The 21,693-nt window shown below is 33.6% G+C and overlaps 1 protein-coding gene across 2 annotated transcripts in view; it reads right to left on the bottom strand.

Moving 5' to 3' along the window:
* The window catches only part of COL24A1 (collagen type XXIV alpha 1 chain), a 392,639-nt gene that overhangs the window by 71,020 nt on the left and 299,926 nt on the right, over nucleotides 1-21,693 (bottom strand). For both annotated transcript variants that reach the window (XM_073787806.1, XM_073787804.1), the window contains 8 exons: nucleotides 20,670-20,723; nucleotides 18,910-19,017; nucleotides 13,128-13,181; nucleotides 12,820-12,873; nucleotides 12,123-12,179; nucleotides 8,504-8,557; nucleotides 2,374-2,427; nucleotides 2,210-2,263 (listed from right to left, as the gene is read on the bottom strand). In XM_073787806.1, the coding sequence (XP_073643907.1) occupies nucleotides 2,210-2,263; nucleotides 2,374-2,427; nucleotides 8,504-8,557; nucleotides 12,123-12,179; nucleotides 12,820-12,873; nucleotides 13,128-13,181; nucleotides 18,910-19,017; nucleotides 20,670-20,723 (489 nt within the window). The remainder of the gene's footprint in view (nucleotides 1-2,209; nucleotides 2,264-2,373; nucleotides 2,428-8,503; nucleotides 8,558-12,122; nucleotides 12,180-12,819; nucleotides 12,874-13,127; nucleotides 13,182-18,909; nucleotides 19,018-20,669; nucleotides 20,724-21,693) is intronic.

Here is a 21,693-nt window from a genome sequence, read left to right as displayed (position 1 = left end):
TACATTTGCATTATAAAAGTCTCTAAAAAAATGTAGTGGTTTGCAATTGGTTTTAACTTGACTTGCTCCAACTTTTTCTTTAGAGTTTCCACAGTTTCATGTCTGAGAGACCAATTAATGAATTAGCTGGTTAAGTAAAATTAATATTTAACTTAATTTATAAAAGACTTCAAAGTAATAGAAGGCTTTTGTATAATAATGGGAGTCAGGAAATAAAGTTTCTAGTGTTGGTTCTGTTGCTAACTAGTTCTGTGATCTTAGGTAACTCATAATCCCTCTGGGACCTAAATTTCTTCGTCTGAAAAATGAGAGGGTTGTCCAAACGATTTTAAAGGGCATTTCCAAATCTAAAAAACAAATAAAGCTTTGCAAAAACAAGATGAGGGCAATTCCGTAGGATCCACCTGGCCATTCAAAGTGTCCCTAGTGAGTAACACATAGTCAGTGATTTTTCTTGTAGCAATCATTACTATCTGAAATTCAAAGAGGCTTTTTAATGTAACCTCGGACTGTACACCAGCATTGCCCAAAGTGGGAAAAGAACTAATTCTCGTGGATTATACAGAATTTAAACCATGGCTCCTCAAGACCTTTCAGCTCCAATACCCAGGAAGAGCTGACCATATAGGCTGGAGCTGCAGTTGTCTAGTAAGAATATTTTATTTTCGTTGGCATAATTTTAACAGATACTAAGAAACATAAAAAAAATTTCTTCTTCCTGAGATATATCAAAAAAGGAAAAAGAAAACATTGAGAATATGAAAGTACTAATTGTAAAGGATTAGAAATTTTAGGATCAAACCGTGGGAGAGCATTTGCATCCTTAGGCACTTAATGCAAGTATAAGGAAGTCACATGAAAGTAGTAGTAGTGTCCTAGGTTCATGGTTTTTTCCACTACTTTTTCCAATTTGAGTATTAAAAACTCTAAGCGAATGAGACAACTGTATTCTTTCTTTGAATTTCTTTTTAAAATTAAGGCTTGCCTTCAATGGGATTTTTTTTTTAAATAAATTTATTTATTTATTTTTGGCTGCATTGGGTCTTTGTTGCTGTGCACAGGCTTTCTCTAGTTGTGGAGAGCGGGGGTTACTCTTCGTAGCAGTGTGCGGGTTTCTCACTGCGGTGGCTTCTCTTGTGGAGCACAGGCTCTAGGGCACACGGGCTTCAGTAGTTGTGGCACACGGGCTCAGTAGTTGTGGCTCACAGGCTTAGTTGCTCCCGGAACAGGGCTCGAACCCCTGTCCCCTGCATTGGCAGGTGGATTTTTAACCACTGTGCCACCAGGTAAGTCCCAATGGGATATTTTTATTTATTATTTATTAGTCCTTATTTATTAAGGAGCCTGACAGTAAGTTACTAGGTAGTTGCCAAGACTATTTAAAATGGCTTTTGTGTGAATGAAAACCTATGTAATATCCGACTCAACTCAATTTTATTACTAACTCCCACAAATGGGAAACACAAGTATGGGTGAAGGCCGCTTAACAAATTAGGAGAAACATGGTCTCAAATTCATTACTTTTTATCAATCCTCACCTAATTTATTATTAAAATACAGTACATTTTCTAGAGAATTTAATTTTAAATCAGTAGCAGGTAAAGTCAGAATGCCATGAAAAGTAGGGCAGCAATGAAGTGATGGTACAAATTACAAATCCAGTTGTTACATAAGATTGAGGCAACGTTTATTGGTATATAGGGAAAGAGGTGGCTAAATTCAATAACTCAACAGATTTTTAGTTCGCCTGGTAACAAATAATTGACTTGTGTTATGGAAAACAAATCTTTTAAACCAATTGTGAGTCTGTGTCATATAGTTAAACTATTTCTACCCCTGCCTTACTACAGCAACTAAATAGGTATGACTGCTAAAATTTTGCTCTGCAGTGCTGGTTTTAAGGCTAGTTGATATTTCTGCCTGAAACCCTAAGGAAGGACAATTAGTCTGGGACAACTCTAGGCAATTTTCTCAAAGCCAGAGTAGTCTGCTGGTGAAGGGAACTTTGGATGGCAGTCGAAACACACGAATTAATCAATAATGATGTTTTAGCACAATTATTGACAAACACCCTGTTTAGAGGCCTGTGGTGATTCTTGCTCTGAAAGAATGAATGATCATTTAAGTTACAATGAACAGCAACTCCTTGTGCCCCTGTTTTCTCAAGCCAGCAATAAGTTACAAATTGTCTTAAATGATTTCAACTTACTTCAGATCCTCTCTCTCCTTTTAGTCCTTGTTCACCCCGGTCACCTGGCTCACCCTTTAATAGGAGCCAAAACAGAAATTACATATAAAGCAGACACCAAATAAGATATGTTAACATTAATGTTTTTAAATGCCAGAATTACAAAGAATGCTTTCAAAACATACTGGGGGCCCTTGTTGTCCAGTGGCACCTCTTGGTCCTGGTATACCCATGTGACCCTATGAATAAAAAAGGTTATATTATTAGAATAAATAAAGACATGTGACTTAGAGAATAGAGTAGTATCACTTAAAGTGGTAGCAAAATGTTGCAAAATTCAATTTAAATATTATAGAGATTATGCGTCTCTCTTGGAAAGAGTATAGAACATAATAGCCACTGGATATAATGATGACTGAGAAAGAGTGTAGAGTTTTTGTTTTTTTTTTTCCCATATAGGTTGAATGGTGGCCCATCAAAAGATGTCTATGCCCTAATCCTCAGAAACTGTGAATGTGATCTTATTTGGAGAAAAGGGTCTTTGCAAATATCATTAAATTAAGGATCTTAGAAGGAGATTATCTTGGATTATCCATGTGGGCCCTAAAGGAGTGATGCAGCCACAAGGGAGGTTGTTAGCCACCAGAAGCTGGAAGAAGCAAGAAAGGATTCTTCCCTAGAGCCTACGGTGGGAGCACAGCCCTGCTGATATCTTGCTTTTGGATTTCTGGCCTCCATAACCGTGAGAGAATAAATTTCTGTAGTTTTAAGCCACCTGGTCTATGGTAATTTGTTATGGCAGGCTCAGGAAACTAATAGAGCACATAACGAATGAATAAAGAGTTTGAGAACAAATTTCTTTTATCAACCCTTTTCCAGTGTACTATGGTCTCCATTTTTACAAACTAAGGTCACAGCCATTTAGATAGTAGATTTACTGGGCTTAAGACTGGTAGTCGTTACTGCATATGCCAAGACATCAAGTGATTCTGACTTCGGGGATCTGTCATCACCCCAGTTCTCCTAGGAAGGAATGCTGGCCTACCACATTTTTACACCTTTCAAGTGTGTAAACAGAAACTAGCAACAAACTAGGGGCATCTCAGGTGAGAGTTATGTAGGAAGAATTCCACACGTAATCTCTTTTATCCCCTTCCCTAGTGTCCTCTTCACTTCAGATTCCTTTCTTCCTGTGTATTACAGAAAGAATGCCATAGGAAGGACAGTTATTAGGCTCATCTCCTTTTTCTGGGCTAGGAGAAGAAGGGATTACATACTTAAGGCTAACAATATTTATTCTCACAGAAAGATCAGTTGAAGCCTTCTTTGTTTGCATTCTGTGAGGCAAATGTTCATGGTTTTAAGATTCAACTTCCTGATAAAGTAAATGAATCCTGTTTAAGGGAGAGAACAGTTGCAAGACAGAAAGGTTATTTTGGAAAGCTTTCTATATAGCACACAGCCATAACTAAAGAGAAGACGATTACTACACATGACCTTTACCAACAGAACATGAACAGAGTCAGCAAAAGTAACAGAATCAGGTCAATCAAGAGGGAGCTTTGTTCAAGTAAATATGATTATTGTAGGTCACTTATTAACCCAGCTCAGGAGAGAAGCAATTGGTGAAAAGCTGGGGTTACAAAGTGAAGTGAGAGTAAGCATACTGAGTAAACTACAAAACTTAAAACCATCATGGCCTATTATGGTTTTGCCACCACTCTATCTGTAGTTTTACAGAGACCTTTTTAGAATGATCATAGAATAGCCAACTGCCTCTCTTGGCTTTGTGATGTTTGGATACAAATCTTACGAAAACCAAACTTGTTTTCTAGGAGCTTCACTATAATTCCTTTGGTCCTTTCCACCCCAATAAAAATTGACAGACTGTTTTTCTGCAGTGGTAAAAATTATAAATATTAGGTCTTTTATAATATTATTATAAAGCTACGTGGGCAAGATTACAGGAAGTGACTGATTTTTCCTGATGATATTAGTGGTGAGATGAGTTGGATGGCCAAGGGGAGCTTGGAGAGGATTTTATATGGGAAGTGATAATAAGCTGAATTTTAAAGGATGAGTGTTCCAGGCAGTAAAGTAAAAGGAAGGCGTTCTGCAGAGGAAACAGCATAGGAGAATAAATGGAGGTTGATGTAACACAACATGTTACGTGGAGAATGGATTTGAGAGGGCTATGACTGGGGATAGGGAGTCTAGTTAGTAAGCTACTAAAATAATTCAGGCAAAAAACGATGAAAGCCTAAACTAAAGTAGGGCAAAGTGGATAGACTCCAGAGGTATTTAAGAGGTCAAATGAAGTGGCCAATTGAAGTTGAGAAATGAGAGGATAGAGAAAGGAGAGAAAGAGGAGGGAGAGGAGGGAGGAAAGAGAAAGCAAGAGAGACAGAGGGAGATAGAAAGAGGGAAGATTCATTTACTAGACATCCGGATGTCTGGTGGTACTATTCACTGAACTAAGGACATAAAAAGAGGAGGATCAGATTTGGACAGGATGATGATACTACGGTTTGGGACATGCTGTGTTTTCTGTGATGATGTCCAATAGCTATTTGCATATGTATGTCTGATGCTAAGGAATGAAGGCCAAGTGAGGATTTAGTTGTTATTTTATTGTATGCAAAAAATTCTATGACCTTTGCCAAACCAAAGTAAAAAGGAGTTTAAGACAGTACATAACTTATTCAGTGTATTTCTAGGGCTTTAGCTCAGTACATAATTTATTCAGTGTATTTCTAGGGTTGGCTCACATTAGTTTAGCCTGACTTAATCTGTGTGTTTCTGCTCATATCTTTACAAAGTGAATGTTGACATTATAGTATTCTTATTCATACCATGTCCTCTGACTCTCTCTCAAGCCTCAAGTGAATTTATCTTGACCTATGTGATGTATAGTTTTCTGGATGACAGCGATTTCACTATATCTGCTTTTATACTGATTAAATATTCTTATCTTGTGTATGTGATGTCCATGGAGTCAGGGACGGTGTCTTGGGTGCCCCGTGTTACATTCATAGCTCCCAATCCATAGTAGATACTAAAATATATGCTGAAGGGACCAGAGATTTAATTATATGTAACACATAAAATGTGTCATATACAATGATGCCTAATCATGATTTACTGATGATAATGAGCAAAACACTTTTGTGATTTTCACTTTCTTCAAGAGGAAAAAAGAACACAGGATGGTGGGAAGGATTACAAAATGTCTTTCAATTGTTCATAGCCAAATGGGAACAAAATTTTCATTACCCGTTCCATTTTTTTTTTTTTTCTGCAAGAGGATAATCATTCACCACAAGAGTTTCACCACAACGGTAAGAATATTTGTGAACATAAAAGTGTTTTTAAAAGCTTGGTGATTATTCAACCATAAAAAGGAATGAAGAATGGATACATTCTACAACATAGATGAACCTTCAAAACATTATGTAAAGTGAAAGAAGCCAGACACAAAAGGTTATACATTGTATGATTCCATTTATATGAAATATACAGAATAGGTAAATCAATAGAGATAGAAGAGTAGTGGTTGTCAGAGGCTGGGAGAAGGAAAGTAACTTTAATGGGCATGGGGCTTCCTCTTCAGGGTGATGAAAATGTTCTGGAATTAGGCAGTGTGTGATGGTTGTACAATATTGCCAATATACAACACTAAGTGTCTCTGAATTGTACAATTTAAAATGGTTAAAATGGTAAATTTTATGTTATGTGCATTTTAGCACAATTCAAAAAAGATTGACAATAATTCTGACCATCAGTTTACTAGAGTGAAATGATAGTGTCTACAATGCCCATATAGAAAAGCAAACATTTAACAATATCACCTAAAGCTACAACAGAATAATCTAACTCTAAATAAAGCATGGTTCCCCTGTATGAATCAAACTTGTGCTTGGAAAAACACGGAAGGGGACAAGTGTAGGTATTTCGTGACTTTGAGATGTCTAAGCAATAAAGTTACTGTGATTGTCTGGCACTACATGGCTTTCTAAAATAGATCTATCAACAAATGATAAAATGACTCCTAAAGCCTAAGGAATAGTATGGAATAAGACAGAAAGGAAAATGTGGCTCACACTAGCTCATGAAACATCCACAATTGAAGACTTAATCAGGACTATTTATGGAATGAAGAAGGAAAAACAGATTCCATAACGAGCCTAGGGAAAAGTTTTCCTCTGATGAAGGATTTCTGAAGAATGTATGACTATCTAGAAAAATGGGGGCAGGATTTTTCTTTTCCTAGCCAGGTGAAGAGATTCTTTTCTTCTCCCAATAGAATAGTTAATTGTTTGTTTGCCAATAGATTCGCTGATGTAGCTACTGACTATAGTTGGTAGAGGCCAAAAGAAGATATTATTAGAACCTGATTTTCCTGAGACTGTGTGGAGAAGTTATGCACAGAAAAAGTTAAAGAAGTTTAAGAAACTTCTCAAATTATGCTGGAAGCAGTGGGTTGGTTTCTCAACCCCAAGAAAAGCTAATTTCAAGTAAATCTATTTGGATTCCTTGCATTAGGAAACATTGTAGATACAAATGTTATGTAAATTGGAGACAGTACATATAAAACCGTCTTAAAAATGTTCCTCTGAAAATAGAAAAAAATATAAGATGGCCATACCCAGAATTTCACAAACATTTAGAACCACCTTCAACATTTGTTTCAAAGAGAGTTTTGGGAAGTGAAAGTTGATTTTTCAGATTTCAGGCCTGAGATAAATCAGTGTATTAATGATAATTATCTACCTACCAGCTTGTCCCTTCAATCTGGCAACCTAAGTCTTCATTGCAGACATGATCACAGAAATTTTACATAGAAAGGTATATGTTGGATCAAATAACCCATCAATTCATTGTTAAAAATGAATTATGTTTACATACATATTATGTACAGGGCTCAAAACAAGACACTGTACAAGAAGGAAAAAAGTCATATTCAGGACTTGCCTGGTGGCACAGTGGTTTAGAATCTGCCTGCCAATGCAGGGGACACGGGTTCGAGCCCTGGTTCGGGAAGATCCCACATGCTGTGGAGCAACTAAGCCCGTGTGCCACAACTACTGAGCCTGCACTCTAGAGCCCGGGAGCCACAACTACTGAGCCTGAGCGCCTAGAGCTCCTGCTCTGCAACAAGAGAAGCCATGGCAATGAGAAGCCCGTGCACCGCAATGAAGAGTAGCCCCCGCTCGCTGCAACTAGAGGAAGCCCGCGCACAGCAACGAAGACCCAATGCAGCCAAAAATAAAGTAAATTAATTAATTAATTTTTAAAAAGTCATATTCAAATTGAGAATCTAAGATATCTTCACATTAAAAATAATTAGCAAAAACTATAGTAGCAGAAGATTGTAAAATATTTGTACCAAACGACTTCCATCAACAATAAATACTATAGGACTACAGAAGAGGGAAAGATTGCTGTTAGTGTACACAGGGGAAAAGGGAGTTTGAATTAGATTATAAAGGACAGACAGGATTTATGTAAGTAAAGATTAGATAATTTTTTGAGCAGGCAGAGAATGTTGTGAGTGAAAGAATAAGACAAGAACTATAGGGAGAGAGTTAGCAAATGACCATTTTGTTTAGCATATGACATTATAAACAGAAAGGGACGAGATATAGGGCAGGAATACAGAATACGCTCAACACAAGTATGCTAATAAATAATGACACTGAATAAATTCTATACATAGCCTAATATAATTTGAGCTGATAAAGCTGGTCTCTTAAAATTCTTCTAAGAATCGAAGAGGATAAGAATTGACATAAGAATATAATGGCATTTATCCATCCATTTGACAACTCTTTTAATGAATTTCTATTATATACCAGGAACTCTGTGTTCTAGAAACTGGGGATATAATGATGAAAAAGACAAGAGTCTTATTCTCATGGATATTATGTTTTGTTGGGGGAATATAGATGATAAAAAAACCCCAAGTGTATAAAAAGGTGGTAAGATAGCATTAAATGTCATAAAGTAAATAGAGTAATGAGATATAAAGTGACAGACAGAAAGGACAGTTAGAGAAGAAAGTAACATTTTGGTTGAGTAACATCTCAGAAAGTAACATTTTGGTTGAGAGCTGAATGATGAGAAGAAGCAGCAGTGGAAGGAGATGATGGTAATTTTAGAAAGAAGGAACAGAAAATACAAAGAGCTGCTTCTGGGATCCAAAACATAAGACATTACTAATTATCTCAATGATGCTTATTTTCATTTGCAACTGAGCAGAACCACAGAGAACCCTATTCAAATTTAGAAGCAAGGTGTGAAATTTACAGTAATTACCTTATATCCCTCTGCTCCAGGCTCTCCTCTCTCTCCTTGTTCCCCCATTGGACCCTACAGAGATCACAGGCAAAAACAATCAATGGGTCTAAGTATTTGTGAATGCAGATGATACAGTTAATGTGGAATATTTTTTCCCTAAAAATATGAAACCAAATGTACAACAGTTTGTTTAGTTCCACTAAATAATTTCAAAGGATTGTATTTTAGTGACACCAAGAACTTCATAAGCACTGAATTATTTAAAGAGAATCTCATAATGATTCTACTAGAAAAAATATTGAAAAAATGAAGTCCAAACAATGTGAATTTTCAGATGAGTAAAGTATGTTATATAAGATATCAAAATAACTTGCATTTTTACTTAATGTTAAAATGATTGAAAAAAATTTAAGCAGGACCAGTCACTTAATTAATTCCATTAATTAGAAAATATTATCTTTAATCATCTTTTAAAAAGTATCTAATAGCTAATACTACTTTACCATTCTTCATTAGAAATTATATTATTTATTCTTTACTCTGTGAAATTCTAATTATTAAGGTATAAATTAACCTAAAAGAAATTACATTTATTCATTTTAATCCTTAAGGCAAAAACTAATAAACTTCTACTTTTAACTTTTTCTAAACATTCCTAATATAAAATCTTTGATATGATAAGATGTTCAAATTATCTACTCTAAAATGTGCTTGAAAAATCAATTATCACATATTAGGACCTACTGTTTGAAAAGAAACTTAAATTGAAATTATTAGCAAAATCCTAAAATTTATTATGGACCATTAATGGATAAATTTTCACTTACTCCTGTGTGGATAAAGATATTAGACATAATGTAAAGACAATAACCTCTGACTCTGCTTTAATTATTTATAATATTCTTGGATTAATTTCCACACCTACTAGATAAAATGACCATTGTTATACTAGACTTTTAATACATTTATTATATTTCAGTGACATTCTTTGACCCTGGAATACCGGAATCTGGGGAAAACAAGCACTACTATGCTTCACTTGCCCACATTTTACCATTTACTTAAAAAAAATAAAAATTTACTGGAGTATAGTTGATTTACAATGTTGTGTTAATTTCTGCTGTACAGCAAAGTGACTCAGTTATACATATACATATATCCACTCTTTTTTAGATTCTTTTCTCATATAGGTCATTACAGAGTATTGAGAAAGTTCCCTGTGCTGTACAGTCCTTATTAGTTATATCTGTTTTATATACAGTGGTGTGTACATGTCAATCTCAGTCTCCCAATTTATCTGCCCCCCCTCCCCCTGCTTTCCCCCCTGGTAATCATAAGTTTGTTTTCTACATCTGTGACTCTATTTCTGTTTTGTAAATAAGTTCATTTGTATCATTTTTTTTTAGATTCCACATATAAGTGATATCATATATTTGTCTTTATCTGAATTACTTCACTCAGTATGACAATCTCTAGGTCCATTCATGTTGCTGCAAATGGCATTATTTCATTCTGTTTTATGGCTGAGTTAATATTCCATTGTATATTTCTGCACAATTTCCATATTTTTGTCTCTCAGAGGTTTAGAGGGACTAGAATACATTTGATAAAGAATTTAAAAAGTATCATTCCATCTCTTAATGATTTATTTCCTAAATTTACATAAGTTTTGGGGTAACTTGGAATTCTTTTTCTTCAACTGAGGTATACTTGATATACAATATTATGTAAGTTTCAGGTGTACAACATAGTGATTCACAATTTTTAAAGGTTATATTCCATTTATAGTAATTATAAAATTGGCTATATTCCCTGTGTCATACAATATATCCTTGTAGCTTATTTATTTTATACATGGCAGTTTGTACCTTTTAATCCCCTAAACCTATCTTGCCTCTCCCCGCTCCTCCCTCCCCACTGGTAACCCCTATTTTGCTCTTTATATCTGTGAGTCTGCTTCTTTTTTGTTGTATTCTATTCACTATTTTGTTTCATTTTTAGATTCTACATATAAGTGATGTCATACAGCATTTGTCTTTCTCTGTCTGATTTATTTCACTTAGCACAATAATCTCCACATACTACATATATACACACATACACTATATATATACACACACACATGCTACATCTTCTTTATCAGTTCATCTGTTGATGGACACTTAGGTCACTTTTATTATCTTGGTAATTGTAAACATTGCTGCTATGGACATTGGGGTGCACATATCTTTTCTGATTAGAGTTTCTATTTTTTTTCCGGATATATACCCAGGAATGGAATTGCTGGCTCATATGGTAGTGCTATTTTTAGTTTTTTGAGAAACCACCATACTGTTTGCACAGTGGCTGCACCAATTTACATTCCCACCAACAGTGCACAAGGTTCCCTTTTCTCCACATCCTCACCAACATTTGTAATTTGTGGTCTTTTTGATGATAGCCATTCTGACAGGTGTGAGGTGATATCTCATTGTGGTTTTGATTTGCATTTCCCTGATGATTAGTGATGTTGAGCAACATTTCATGTGCCTGTTGGCCACCTGTATGTCTTCTTTGGAAAAATGTCTATTCAGGTCTTCTGTTCATTTTTTAATTGGGTTGTTTGTTTTTTTGCTGTTGAGTTATATGAAATGCTTATATATTTTGGATATTAGCCCCTTATTGGTTATATTATTTGAAAGTATTTTCTTTATTCAGAAGGTGTCTTTTCATTTTGTTGATCATTTCTGATAAAGAATTTTATATATTCTTATTAGATGAGTTTGCCTCTATATGAGTTGGCTTGATTTTATCAGAAAAACTCTAGAATCTTTCCTGTTTCTAAAACAAAGTATACCTTTCAACCATCTCCAAAGAGTCAGATCAAAATATCAGGAGCGACTATATATTTTGAATTCTTCTGTTTTAGGATTCTTTTATCCTATATTATATCATGTGAAATATGGAAAATTTAACCAATTATATTTATTTCTGTGAACTAGGCATTTTTGTTTTACCCATTTAATTTACATATAGCCTTTAAGATTGTTTTAATCAAACATGAACAGAGACAGTTATTCAGATAATCAAAGATAAAATAGCTACTTTAAAAAAATCATGGTTACAGCTAGTCTTTACAATGTTTATTAGAAGACTATAGACTGATAATCTTTAAAGAACAGTGGCTCTAATAACCGGTTAGATGAGTTTTGAAATCATTTGGTAACTGTGTATAAACTACTATAGGAAAGGATACAGATCAGATTTTTAAAAATCCGTTAGAAATAAATCTGAATTTGATGTATAAAGAAGTATCTGCCCTAAATGTCTAGAGTATGTGATTTTTTGATAATCTCTGTAAAAAAGTTGTTATCATGCATTTAATGCCGCAAATTAGATTTGGAAAGTTACTGTTTTAAACTTCTATACTATGCTAAGGCTCTTGACCTGAATATAAAGTTTTTATATTTAGATAATAAAATTGATTATATATTTAGATTATAAAATTGCAGATTACTGCAAATAGTGCTCTTGTATAAAACCATGTTATAAAAGTAACTAAATAAAACTCCTTGAAAAGATGTAATTGGTGTTGTGAATCTATTGTAGTAACTGTGTTTTATCTTAAAACATCAAAATAATTTTAGGAAAAACCTACTGGTTCACCTCGAGGCCCAGGTGGTCCTAGGACTGTGTTATCTTCTCCTGGATAACCCTATGATGAAGATGATTTATAAACAAAACTAAATTAATAAAATAAACTTTGAAATACGAAGCCTATTATTTCCTAATATGTTATAAAATATGCAATCTGGTTTTATCTTTTTTAAATGAAGAACTTTTATCTACAAAACTTAGCACATGATAATTTATACACGGTTGTAATTCATACATGGTTCTCTTTGGAAGTGTCATTCTGCTTTAATTACATAAAAAGCACTTTACTAATTTTCTCAAAGTGTCTGCTTTCCAATGATACTACAAACCAAGAAGAGTACTGCTGCAGTTATTCTTAATTCATAAAAAATTTTACTATAAATGTATATAGTCATTTAATCTATAGTCTCACAATCGCTTTCAGTAATTAATATTAGTTTTACAAACTTTTACAGATTGCAAAGTACTATAACATATATCATTTCACCTCAATCTTGAAACAACCTATCAAAGACTTTTTAATAATTTGTTTAAGTTTTTGCCCCTTGATATTTATTTTTCTTCTAGAATTTATAATACTTCCCAAGTTTAAAGTGCTTTTTTTATTCTTTGAAAATGTTTCCATACATACTTTCAGAAAGAACACACGAATTCAATGTTTAATTTTATGATAAATAAGTCAATATATTCATACACACCTTTTCTCCTTTAGGTCCTGGCAACCCAGAAAGTCCTGGTTGACCTTCATGGCCCTAACAGAAGGACAAGTAAGTAGACAGTCTCCATGTCATTTGTATGTGCTCTACCTAATACCATCATGGCCACACTATTAGATATTGCACTATTCTGAAAGAAGAACAGGATTCACTCTACAGGGGCATGAGACCTAAATATGTTAGAAAGGTTTATCAGGAAATTTCATCTGAGTTTGTATATTTGGGATGACATCTTCATGGAATGTTTTTATAAAAATATACACTTCTTATTTCCAATTAGAAATGCTTACCCTATATCCTGGAATTCCTGGTTCTCCAGAAGTTCCCATCAATCCTAAATGTCCCTAAAAACAAAGTAAATGTTAGAAAGAAAACAGACAATTGTTTAAATCATTAACCTTGTATTCCTATTATTTAAAATTTAGATTTTTAAGGTATGATATTTTACCTAGTCTGAAATGGGAAAACAAAACATAATTCTCCAACTTTCATCTTATTTTACTTCTGAACCATGTAAGTTCCACAAAAATATGTTTCTTTGGTTTACTTCTGGTATGAACATCCTTAATCATATTAAGATAAATACTTTCAGTTGCCAGACTGCTGTAGGCTTCCAGCAAATTCTTGGAAATATAGTTTGTATCTGTCAAAGTTTGTGGTAAACATGCATCGCTAAATACTAGAGAGTGAATTCTGATAGTTTTTAGTATTGTTATGATAGGATCAAGAACTCTGTACTCACTGCTAGTTTCAGATGCTTTGATGAACACGGTTTCAGCTCTGGTCAAAGTTGTTAAAATAGAATTGGTTGACAACTTATGTATAATATTTACCCTATTAATTACTCTTATTATCAATATCACACAGATGAGGAAACATGTAAGTTAAAGGCAAATCTGTAAATGTTCCTAAACTACTGAAAAGATAACTCAGACAACTGAAAAAAGCAAAAATAACACTCTTAAAAATGTCCTGTCTTTCATATTATCAAAGTTTCCCTATCAACTCTCCTATTTGAGTCCCAAAATAAATAGGAGATAAGGAAGTTAAGGCACAGAATAAGTATGTGACTAGCCAAATACCACACTAACCAGAAGTTCTAATCAATGTAATAAGTAAGGATAATAAATATGAGGAGATGATACGATTATTTACCTAAAGAACCCTGAGAATCATCAAAATTCATTCAAATGAATATAAAGTTTTAAAAAAAGGTATTTTACACAGCATAATTAGAAGATGTAATAGAAAAAGGATTACCTTAAAAACAACAAAATCTATAAGAAGCTAACGATGAACCTAATAAGATAGATGTTAAGAACAGAGATAAAGGAAATAACAAAACTTTATTGAAGGATATACAAGATATAAGTAAATAAAAAGACATATGGTGTTTCTACAGTGAATGATTCAATATTAAAGGAACTTGCTAAGTTGATTCTGAAGTTCACATGAAAGCGGAAAAAGATCATAGTAAGAGCCAAACTTTTCAGAAATATAAATTATGAAGTATTTCCCCTAATAGATCTCAAATGATACTGTAATGATACAGTTATTTAAATGGTGTGGTACTGACCTAGGAACACACTAAAAAATCGAGAAAAGAAGTGAAAACAGACCATTATTTAAGAGTAGTTAACAGTAAGGGTAGCATTTCAGAAAAGTGGGAAATAGATTGTTTATTAAATAGTATTGGGGCTTCCCTGGTGGCACAGTGGTTAAGAATCCACCTGCCAATGCAGGGGACATGGGTTCCAGCCCTGGTCCGGGAAGATCCCACAGGCTGTGGAACAACTAAGCCTGTGTGCCACAACTACTGAGCCTGTGTGCCACAACTACTGAAGCCCGCACACCTAGAGCCCGTGCTCTGCAGCAAGAGAAGCCACCACAATGAGAAGTCCACGCACCACAACAAAGAGTAGCCTCCGCTCACCACAACTAGAAAAAGCTGCACACAGCAACGAAGGCCCAAAGCAGCCATAAATTAATAGATAAATAAATAAATAAATTTAAATAAATTTAAATAAATAAATAGTATTGCGACAACTGGCTAAGAATTTGGGAAAAAGAAAAATTAGTCCTTTACAACTTATATCATAGCAAACAAAATAAAACAAAAACTCTGCATGCTTTAAAAGGGTTAAGGGTAAAAATAAAGCTATAAAAATATTAGAAGAAGGATATGGAAGAATATTTTTATGCACTTTATGTAGGGAAGTCATTTCTAATGAACAAATAAAACCTAGAATGTAAACAAAAAGACTGACAAATTTGACTGTAATAATTAAAACCTCTGTCCAGTGAAAGATACTATAAACAATATTAAAAGATAAATGACAGAAAGGGAAATATATTTGCAATATATTAGCAACACTTTAACAAAAGTATATTATCTAAATTATGTAAGGTATTATTGAAATTAAGAAAAAGACAACAACCTAATAGAAAAACATGTAAAGTGCATATGAACAGGTAATTTCTAGAGAAAAAAATACAAATTACTTAGTTGCAATCAGGAAAATTGTAAGAAAGAAAATGAGACACACTTTTTCATTTATCAGATTGGCAAACATCAAAAGGATTAATATGAAGTATTCCTGGTGGTGGGCATGTAAATTTGGTGAAACCTCTTGGGAAGGTAGTTTGGAAACGTGTCAAAATTTAAAAAGTGACTATTCTTTTTAGAGAAAATCCAAAGTAGGAGCCTACTTTGAAGACAGTACTCTTTGGATCAATTCATTCTCAAGTTTATTAAAAGTTAATTACATTATCCCAACATAATAAAGCCCACATATTACAAGCCCACAGCTAACATCATACTCAATGGTGAAAAGCTGAAAGTATTTCCTCCAAGATCAGGAACAAGACAAGGATGCCCACTCTCACCACTTTTATTATAAATCTAACTAACGAGGTAAAAGACCTGTACTCAGAAAACTATAAGACACTGAAGAAAAGAAACTGAAAACAACACAAACAGATGGGAAGATATACTGTGTTCATGGACTGGAAGAATTAATATTGTTAAAATGATCATACTACCCAAGGCAGTCTACAGATTTGATGCAATATCTATCAAAATACCAGTGGCATTCTTCACAGAACTAGAACACACAATTTAAAAATTTGTATGGAAACACAAAAGACCCCAAATAGCCAAAAGTGATTTTTTTTCAAGATTTTCAATCAGTTTCAAGATTGCTTGAGAAAGAAAAACAAGGCTGGAGGTATCACACTTCCTGATTTCAAACAATACTATACAAAGCTACAGTAATCAAAACAGTATGGTACAGGCACAAAAACAGACACATAGATCAATGGAACAAAATAGAGAGTCCAGAAATGAACCCATACTTCTATGGGCAATTAATCTATGACCAAGGACTCAAGAATACACAATGGGAAAAGACAGCCTCTTCAATAAATGGTGCTGAGAAAACTGGACAGCTACATACAAAAGAATCAAACTGGACTACTCTCACACCATGCACAAAAATACATTCATTAAAGACCTGAAGACCTGAAATGTAAATGTAAACATAAGACCTGAAGCCATAGACTTCTAGAAGAAAACATGCAGTGTGTTCTTTAACACTGGTCTTAGTAATATTTTTTTTTTGGATATGTATCCTCAGGCAAAATAAACAAAAACAAAAATAAATAGACAATATCAAACAAAAAAGCTTTTGTGCAGCCAAGGAAACTATCAATAAAACAAAAAGGCCACCTACTGAATGGGAGAAGTAGCAAACAATAAATCTGATAGGGGGTTAATATCCAAAATATACAAAGAACTCATACAACTCAACATCAAAAAAACAAACAACCCAATTTAAAAATGGGCAGAGGATCTAAACAGACATTTTTCCAAAGAAGACATACAGATAGCCTACAGACACATGAAAAGATGCTCAACATCACTAGTCATCAGGGAAATGCAAATCAAAATCACAATGACATATCACCTCACACCTGTCAGAATGGCTATTATCAAAAAGACAACAAATAACACGTGTTGGTGAGGATGTGGAGAAAAGGGAACCCTTGTGCACTGTTGGTAGGAATATAAATTGGTGCAGCCACTATGGAAAACAGTATGGAGGCTCCTCAAAAAATTAAAATTAAAAATAGAACTACCATATAATCCAGCAATTCTACTCCCAAGTATTTATTCAAAGAAAATGAAAACACTAATTAGAAAAGATATAAGCACCTCTATGTTCATTGCAGCATTGTTTACAATAGCCAAGATATGGAAGCAACCTAAGTGCCCGTCAATAGATGAATGGATAAAGAAGATATGGTAAAAATATACTATGGCATATTACTCAGCCACAAAAAGAATGAAATCGTGATATTTGTGACAACATGGATGGACCTAGAGGTAATTATGCTAAGGAAATAAATCAAACAAGTACAGTGTGCTATAACTTATACGTAGAATCTAAAAAACAAAACAAATGACAAACAGAAAACAAAAACAGAGTTATAGATACAGAGAACAAGTAGGTGGTTGCCAGAAGGCAGGGTGATGGCAGGAGGAAAGACATAGGTAAGGGAGACTATTTTCCAGTTGCAAGATAAATGAGTCACAGTTATGAAATGTACAGTGTGGAGAATACAGTCAATAAATATGTGACATTTTTGTATGTGCAATATTGTAACTAGACATAACTAGACTTATTGTGGTGACTGTTTTGAAATGTATAGAAATATTGAACACTATGTTGTGTAAAAGGAACTACTCTAGTGTTGTAAGTCAATTATACTTCAAAAAAAAAAAACCCAACTCATAGAAAAAGAGATCAGATTTGTGGTTAACAGAGCTAGAGGGTAGGGGAAGGGAAACAGGATGAAGACAGTCAAAAGGGACAAACTTCTAGTTCTAAGATAAATAAGTACTCAGGATATATGTACAACATGATAAACATAATTATCACTACTACATGTTATATATGAAACTTAAGAGAGTAAATCCCAAAAGTTCTCATCACAAAGAAAAATATGTATTTTTTTCTATTGAATTTTATATCTGTATGAGATGATGGATATTCACTAAATGTATTGTGATAATCATTTCATGATGTATGTAAATCAAAGCATTATGCCGTACACTTTAAACCTATACATGCTATATGTCAATTATATCTCAATAAAACTGGAAAAATATTTAAAAATCAATCACATTATATAATGTTTTTGAATGCATAAGCCAAAGATAGGAAAATATTAGTAATTAAAATAAAAGAAAGTAAGAATGACCTGGAATAGTAAGATGGCAGTAAGGAATGGAACACTTAAAATGAGCCTGAGGGAAGTGTTCCTCAGACAACAGATGGATTATGCAATGCTCTCCAGAAGGCCTTGGTGAAAAGTCACTTGTGACATTCAAATGGAGATAGTGAATACATACGCATTTTGTAAATAAGTTTATGAAATAGTCAAAAGACTAAATTGGATAATCTCTTAAATATTTTGCAACTCTTCTGCTGTGACTTTCTGAACAGGTCCAAATATATTAGCAATATAATTTTGCTATTACAGGTTCAAAAGCATCATGCTACCTTGTTTCCAACATCATGTAAAATTCATACAAAAGATTAAAAATTAGTAGATGTTTTGGAGACTTATCACAGCTGGTTAGAAAAATAATCTCCAGATAAGCATGTGGAGTCCAAGCATATAAAGAAAACCCATTTTCAAGTAATTTTCAAAGCAATTTGTCAACCATGACAACATAATTTTATACAGATATTAAATCCTGATTTCAAGTACAAGGCATATATACTTTCCTACTTAGGAGTTATAATCTGATTTTTTAAAACATTATTTCATATTTTATTTCCATTTTGAGAATTTTTTCCCCCTTTCTTCTTTCATGTCCAGAAACCACTAAGCCATTTAAGTACTGTGGAATGCTTACAATTCTCCACATCCCATGGAGGTAGATTATTTTCAATGGAACTATTGCTTTCTCTGTAAAATTAATCAAGGGACAGAGCCTTTAGGACATGGATACATTTCTTTTCCATCCACAGTGAACTCAGTTCTGGAGACAAATCAAATACTGACCACAGCACCTCTAGTTCCTCTGGCACCTTTAGGACCACTTTCCCCAATTTGTCCAGGAGCACCTCTGCTTCCAATTTCTCCTGTGGGCCCCATTTGTCCTTTATCACCCTGTGGATGCCATTAGTAAGAGAGAAAAGTAAGAAAAAAACAAACTTATACTCAGATTAATTAACTATATCATATACCTGAATGGCTCCAGAGGATATTCTGTAAGCAAAATTCTATAAATAGTAACTTTGCTTTAACTTAATAGTACTACAGACCACCACTGACAATAATAACATACCATCACTACCTAGCTTACCTTAAAGATATAATTAAAAGTAATTTTGTAAAAAAGAATATTAAAAATTTTGGCCAAACAAGCAGGGAAGATATGGTGCTCATGTTGAGTTACAAATGAACCAAGTTTATTATTTTGAAATTTGTTATGCATTTATGTATGAATGCATGCATGCATGTATTTATTCCTGACCTGAGAAAACACAGGCCCTATGAGAAACCTGTTTCTACAGAGAATTTCAATGCCCCAAAGATCTGTCTAATGCAAAAAGGCTCTAGTGTGCAGTTCTGTATACTCAGTATCATCACTTACTTGGCTGGAGTTTGTGTTTAAAAATCTGTAACGTTTTTGTATGATTTTACATCCTTCTGAAAACTAGATACCTTCTGTTTTCCAATAGGCTAACTAATCATTCTCTAATACCAAAGTACAGCAGCTTTTAAACATTAAATGTTATAATTCATTTTCTGCATGTTGGAACCAACCTGTTCTATTATTGATAATCAAGTAGATACAAAGAAAAATTAAACAGTGATCACAGTCAGGAAATTTTTGGTTATTCATAATAATTCACAGGCTTTCCCAAAGACACAGGCTGTTGTAAGGACCTGCACTGTCCTTCTTGTAAAATCATTTAGACATAACATTATGTTTGATGAAAAGACACTTCAATATTGGGCTTATTTTCATGGGTAAGCATGGCAACTAAAATTTACCTCATTCACTTTTATCTTTTATTATCTTATACTGCCCCCAAATTATGAAAAAGATGGACTAGGTGCATATTCACAGAAATGACAGATCTGATTTTGGGAACTAGAATATGGTGTAATTTGTAGTTAATTATAGTAAATATATTCAAAACTGTTGTAGTACAATGTGAAAATCATTTTTATGTCTCACCAATACTTGAACAAATTATTGACTCTATCCAAGGATGAATTATTCATTATATTGTGCTAAATTCTACAAAGGCATCACGTTTTCTTAGTAAAATATAAAGGAAGCAAATAAAACATATTGTTTTGTGTTTCTTAATGTATAGGAAAGATAAAATCAATCATTAACCTTTTCAATTTCGAAAAGTACAATTAAAACAAACCCAAAAACAATTCTAATATTTCTCTCCCCTAAATATTTTACTAATGTTGTTACTAAATAGCACAAATGGCATATAGTATTTTTCTTTTCTCTCTTTTCCTGTCCATGGTCTACTAAGGTAAACAGGAGAAGAAAAGGCAAAGATCTTTTCAGAAACTACAAAGTAGAAAATTTGACTTCAGATAATAAGTAATAAGGTAATAAGTACTCCTAAGTGGAATTAAATATTAATTTATACAAATGTGCCTTTTAAGCCAAATTTATCGTTCTTTATTGTTTTATCTCCAGTGCAAATAAAAACACCACAGTATGCTATGGGGCTCTGGGCACGTCAGAAGAAAGAAAACCAGCATAAAAAGACGTAAAAAAAAATTACCTTCTTCCCTGGACGACCTCTTTGTCCTGGCAGTCCCACTGTTCCTTCAGGTCCCTGAATATCGAGTATGAAAAAGGAAATACATTGTTAAAGATAGGACTAGAAAGAATGTTTAAATACTTATATCACATAATCACTGAATTGAACACTAAGTAAAAACAAGGGTTACTTCTTAACAATATTATGTTTGTATAATTATTTTAAAAGAGGTCATGATGATTTAGAAGCCCAGCTGTTACTAGTGAGTAAAGTTCACATAAACAAACTGGCCAAGATAGACCAAATTAAACTGTTCTTAACTACAGAGGGAAAACAACTTGGTTTTAGTACACCCATTGAATTAACATAATGTAATTAAAGTTAACCCAAATGCATCCATTTCAGCAGTTCTATGAGCTAGTATGGGTTCAACATCTTGTTGAATGTATAATACTATAACATATATCTAACATACTGTCAAGGAGAATCTTAAAACCTCAATGAAGTGTAAGATTAAGCAAACATTATTTGATCTGTGGAAAAAAAAGGAGAGAGGGGAAATACATGGAGAGAAAAGAGACAGTCATATCAAACTGTTTAAAACAATATTTCCACTTCAATCTGTATTTTGTTTAGACAAAAGTAGACTAAAAGTTTTCAATAAACACTTTATTAAAGTAAGAAGTGGCTAAAATATTTTAAATGTCATGTGAATTTGCAGGTCAACAATGGTTAGGCTTAAATGAGATCCATTGTAAGCCAGACTGCAAGTTCTAAAATAGCTAATAATTAATCATAGCATTCCTTGCATTAGTTGGAAATGAAAATGGAAATTTCAAATTTGCGTCCCAAAGCTTGGCAAACTGCAAAAATGATGCAGACAAGAAATAAATTGTGGTTTACCACTGTGCTGCGGAGGCTCTTGATAAATATTTGTTGAACGAATAAACAGATACCTAAGGAAATGAGTCATGCCCTGTGCTCCTGAGCAAATGTTCTTCTAGCTTCAGAAAGTCCGCTGAATTTAGAGGCCAAAGTGGTTAAG

The sequence above is a fragment of the Tursiops truncatus genome, chromosome 1 (genome assembly GCF_011762595.2).
Source record: "Tursiops truncatus isolate mTurTru1 chromosome 1, mTurTru1.mat.Y, whole genome shotgun sequence".
NCBI lineage: Eukaryota > Metazoa > Chordata > Mammalia > Artiodactyla > Delphinidae > Tursiops > Tursiops truncatus.
Note: the sequence above shows the minus strand (reverse complement) of the source record. Positions and strands in the feature narration are given on the sequence as shown.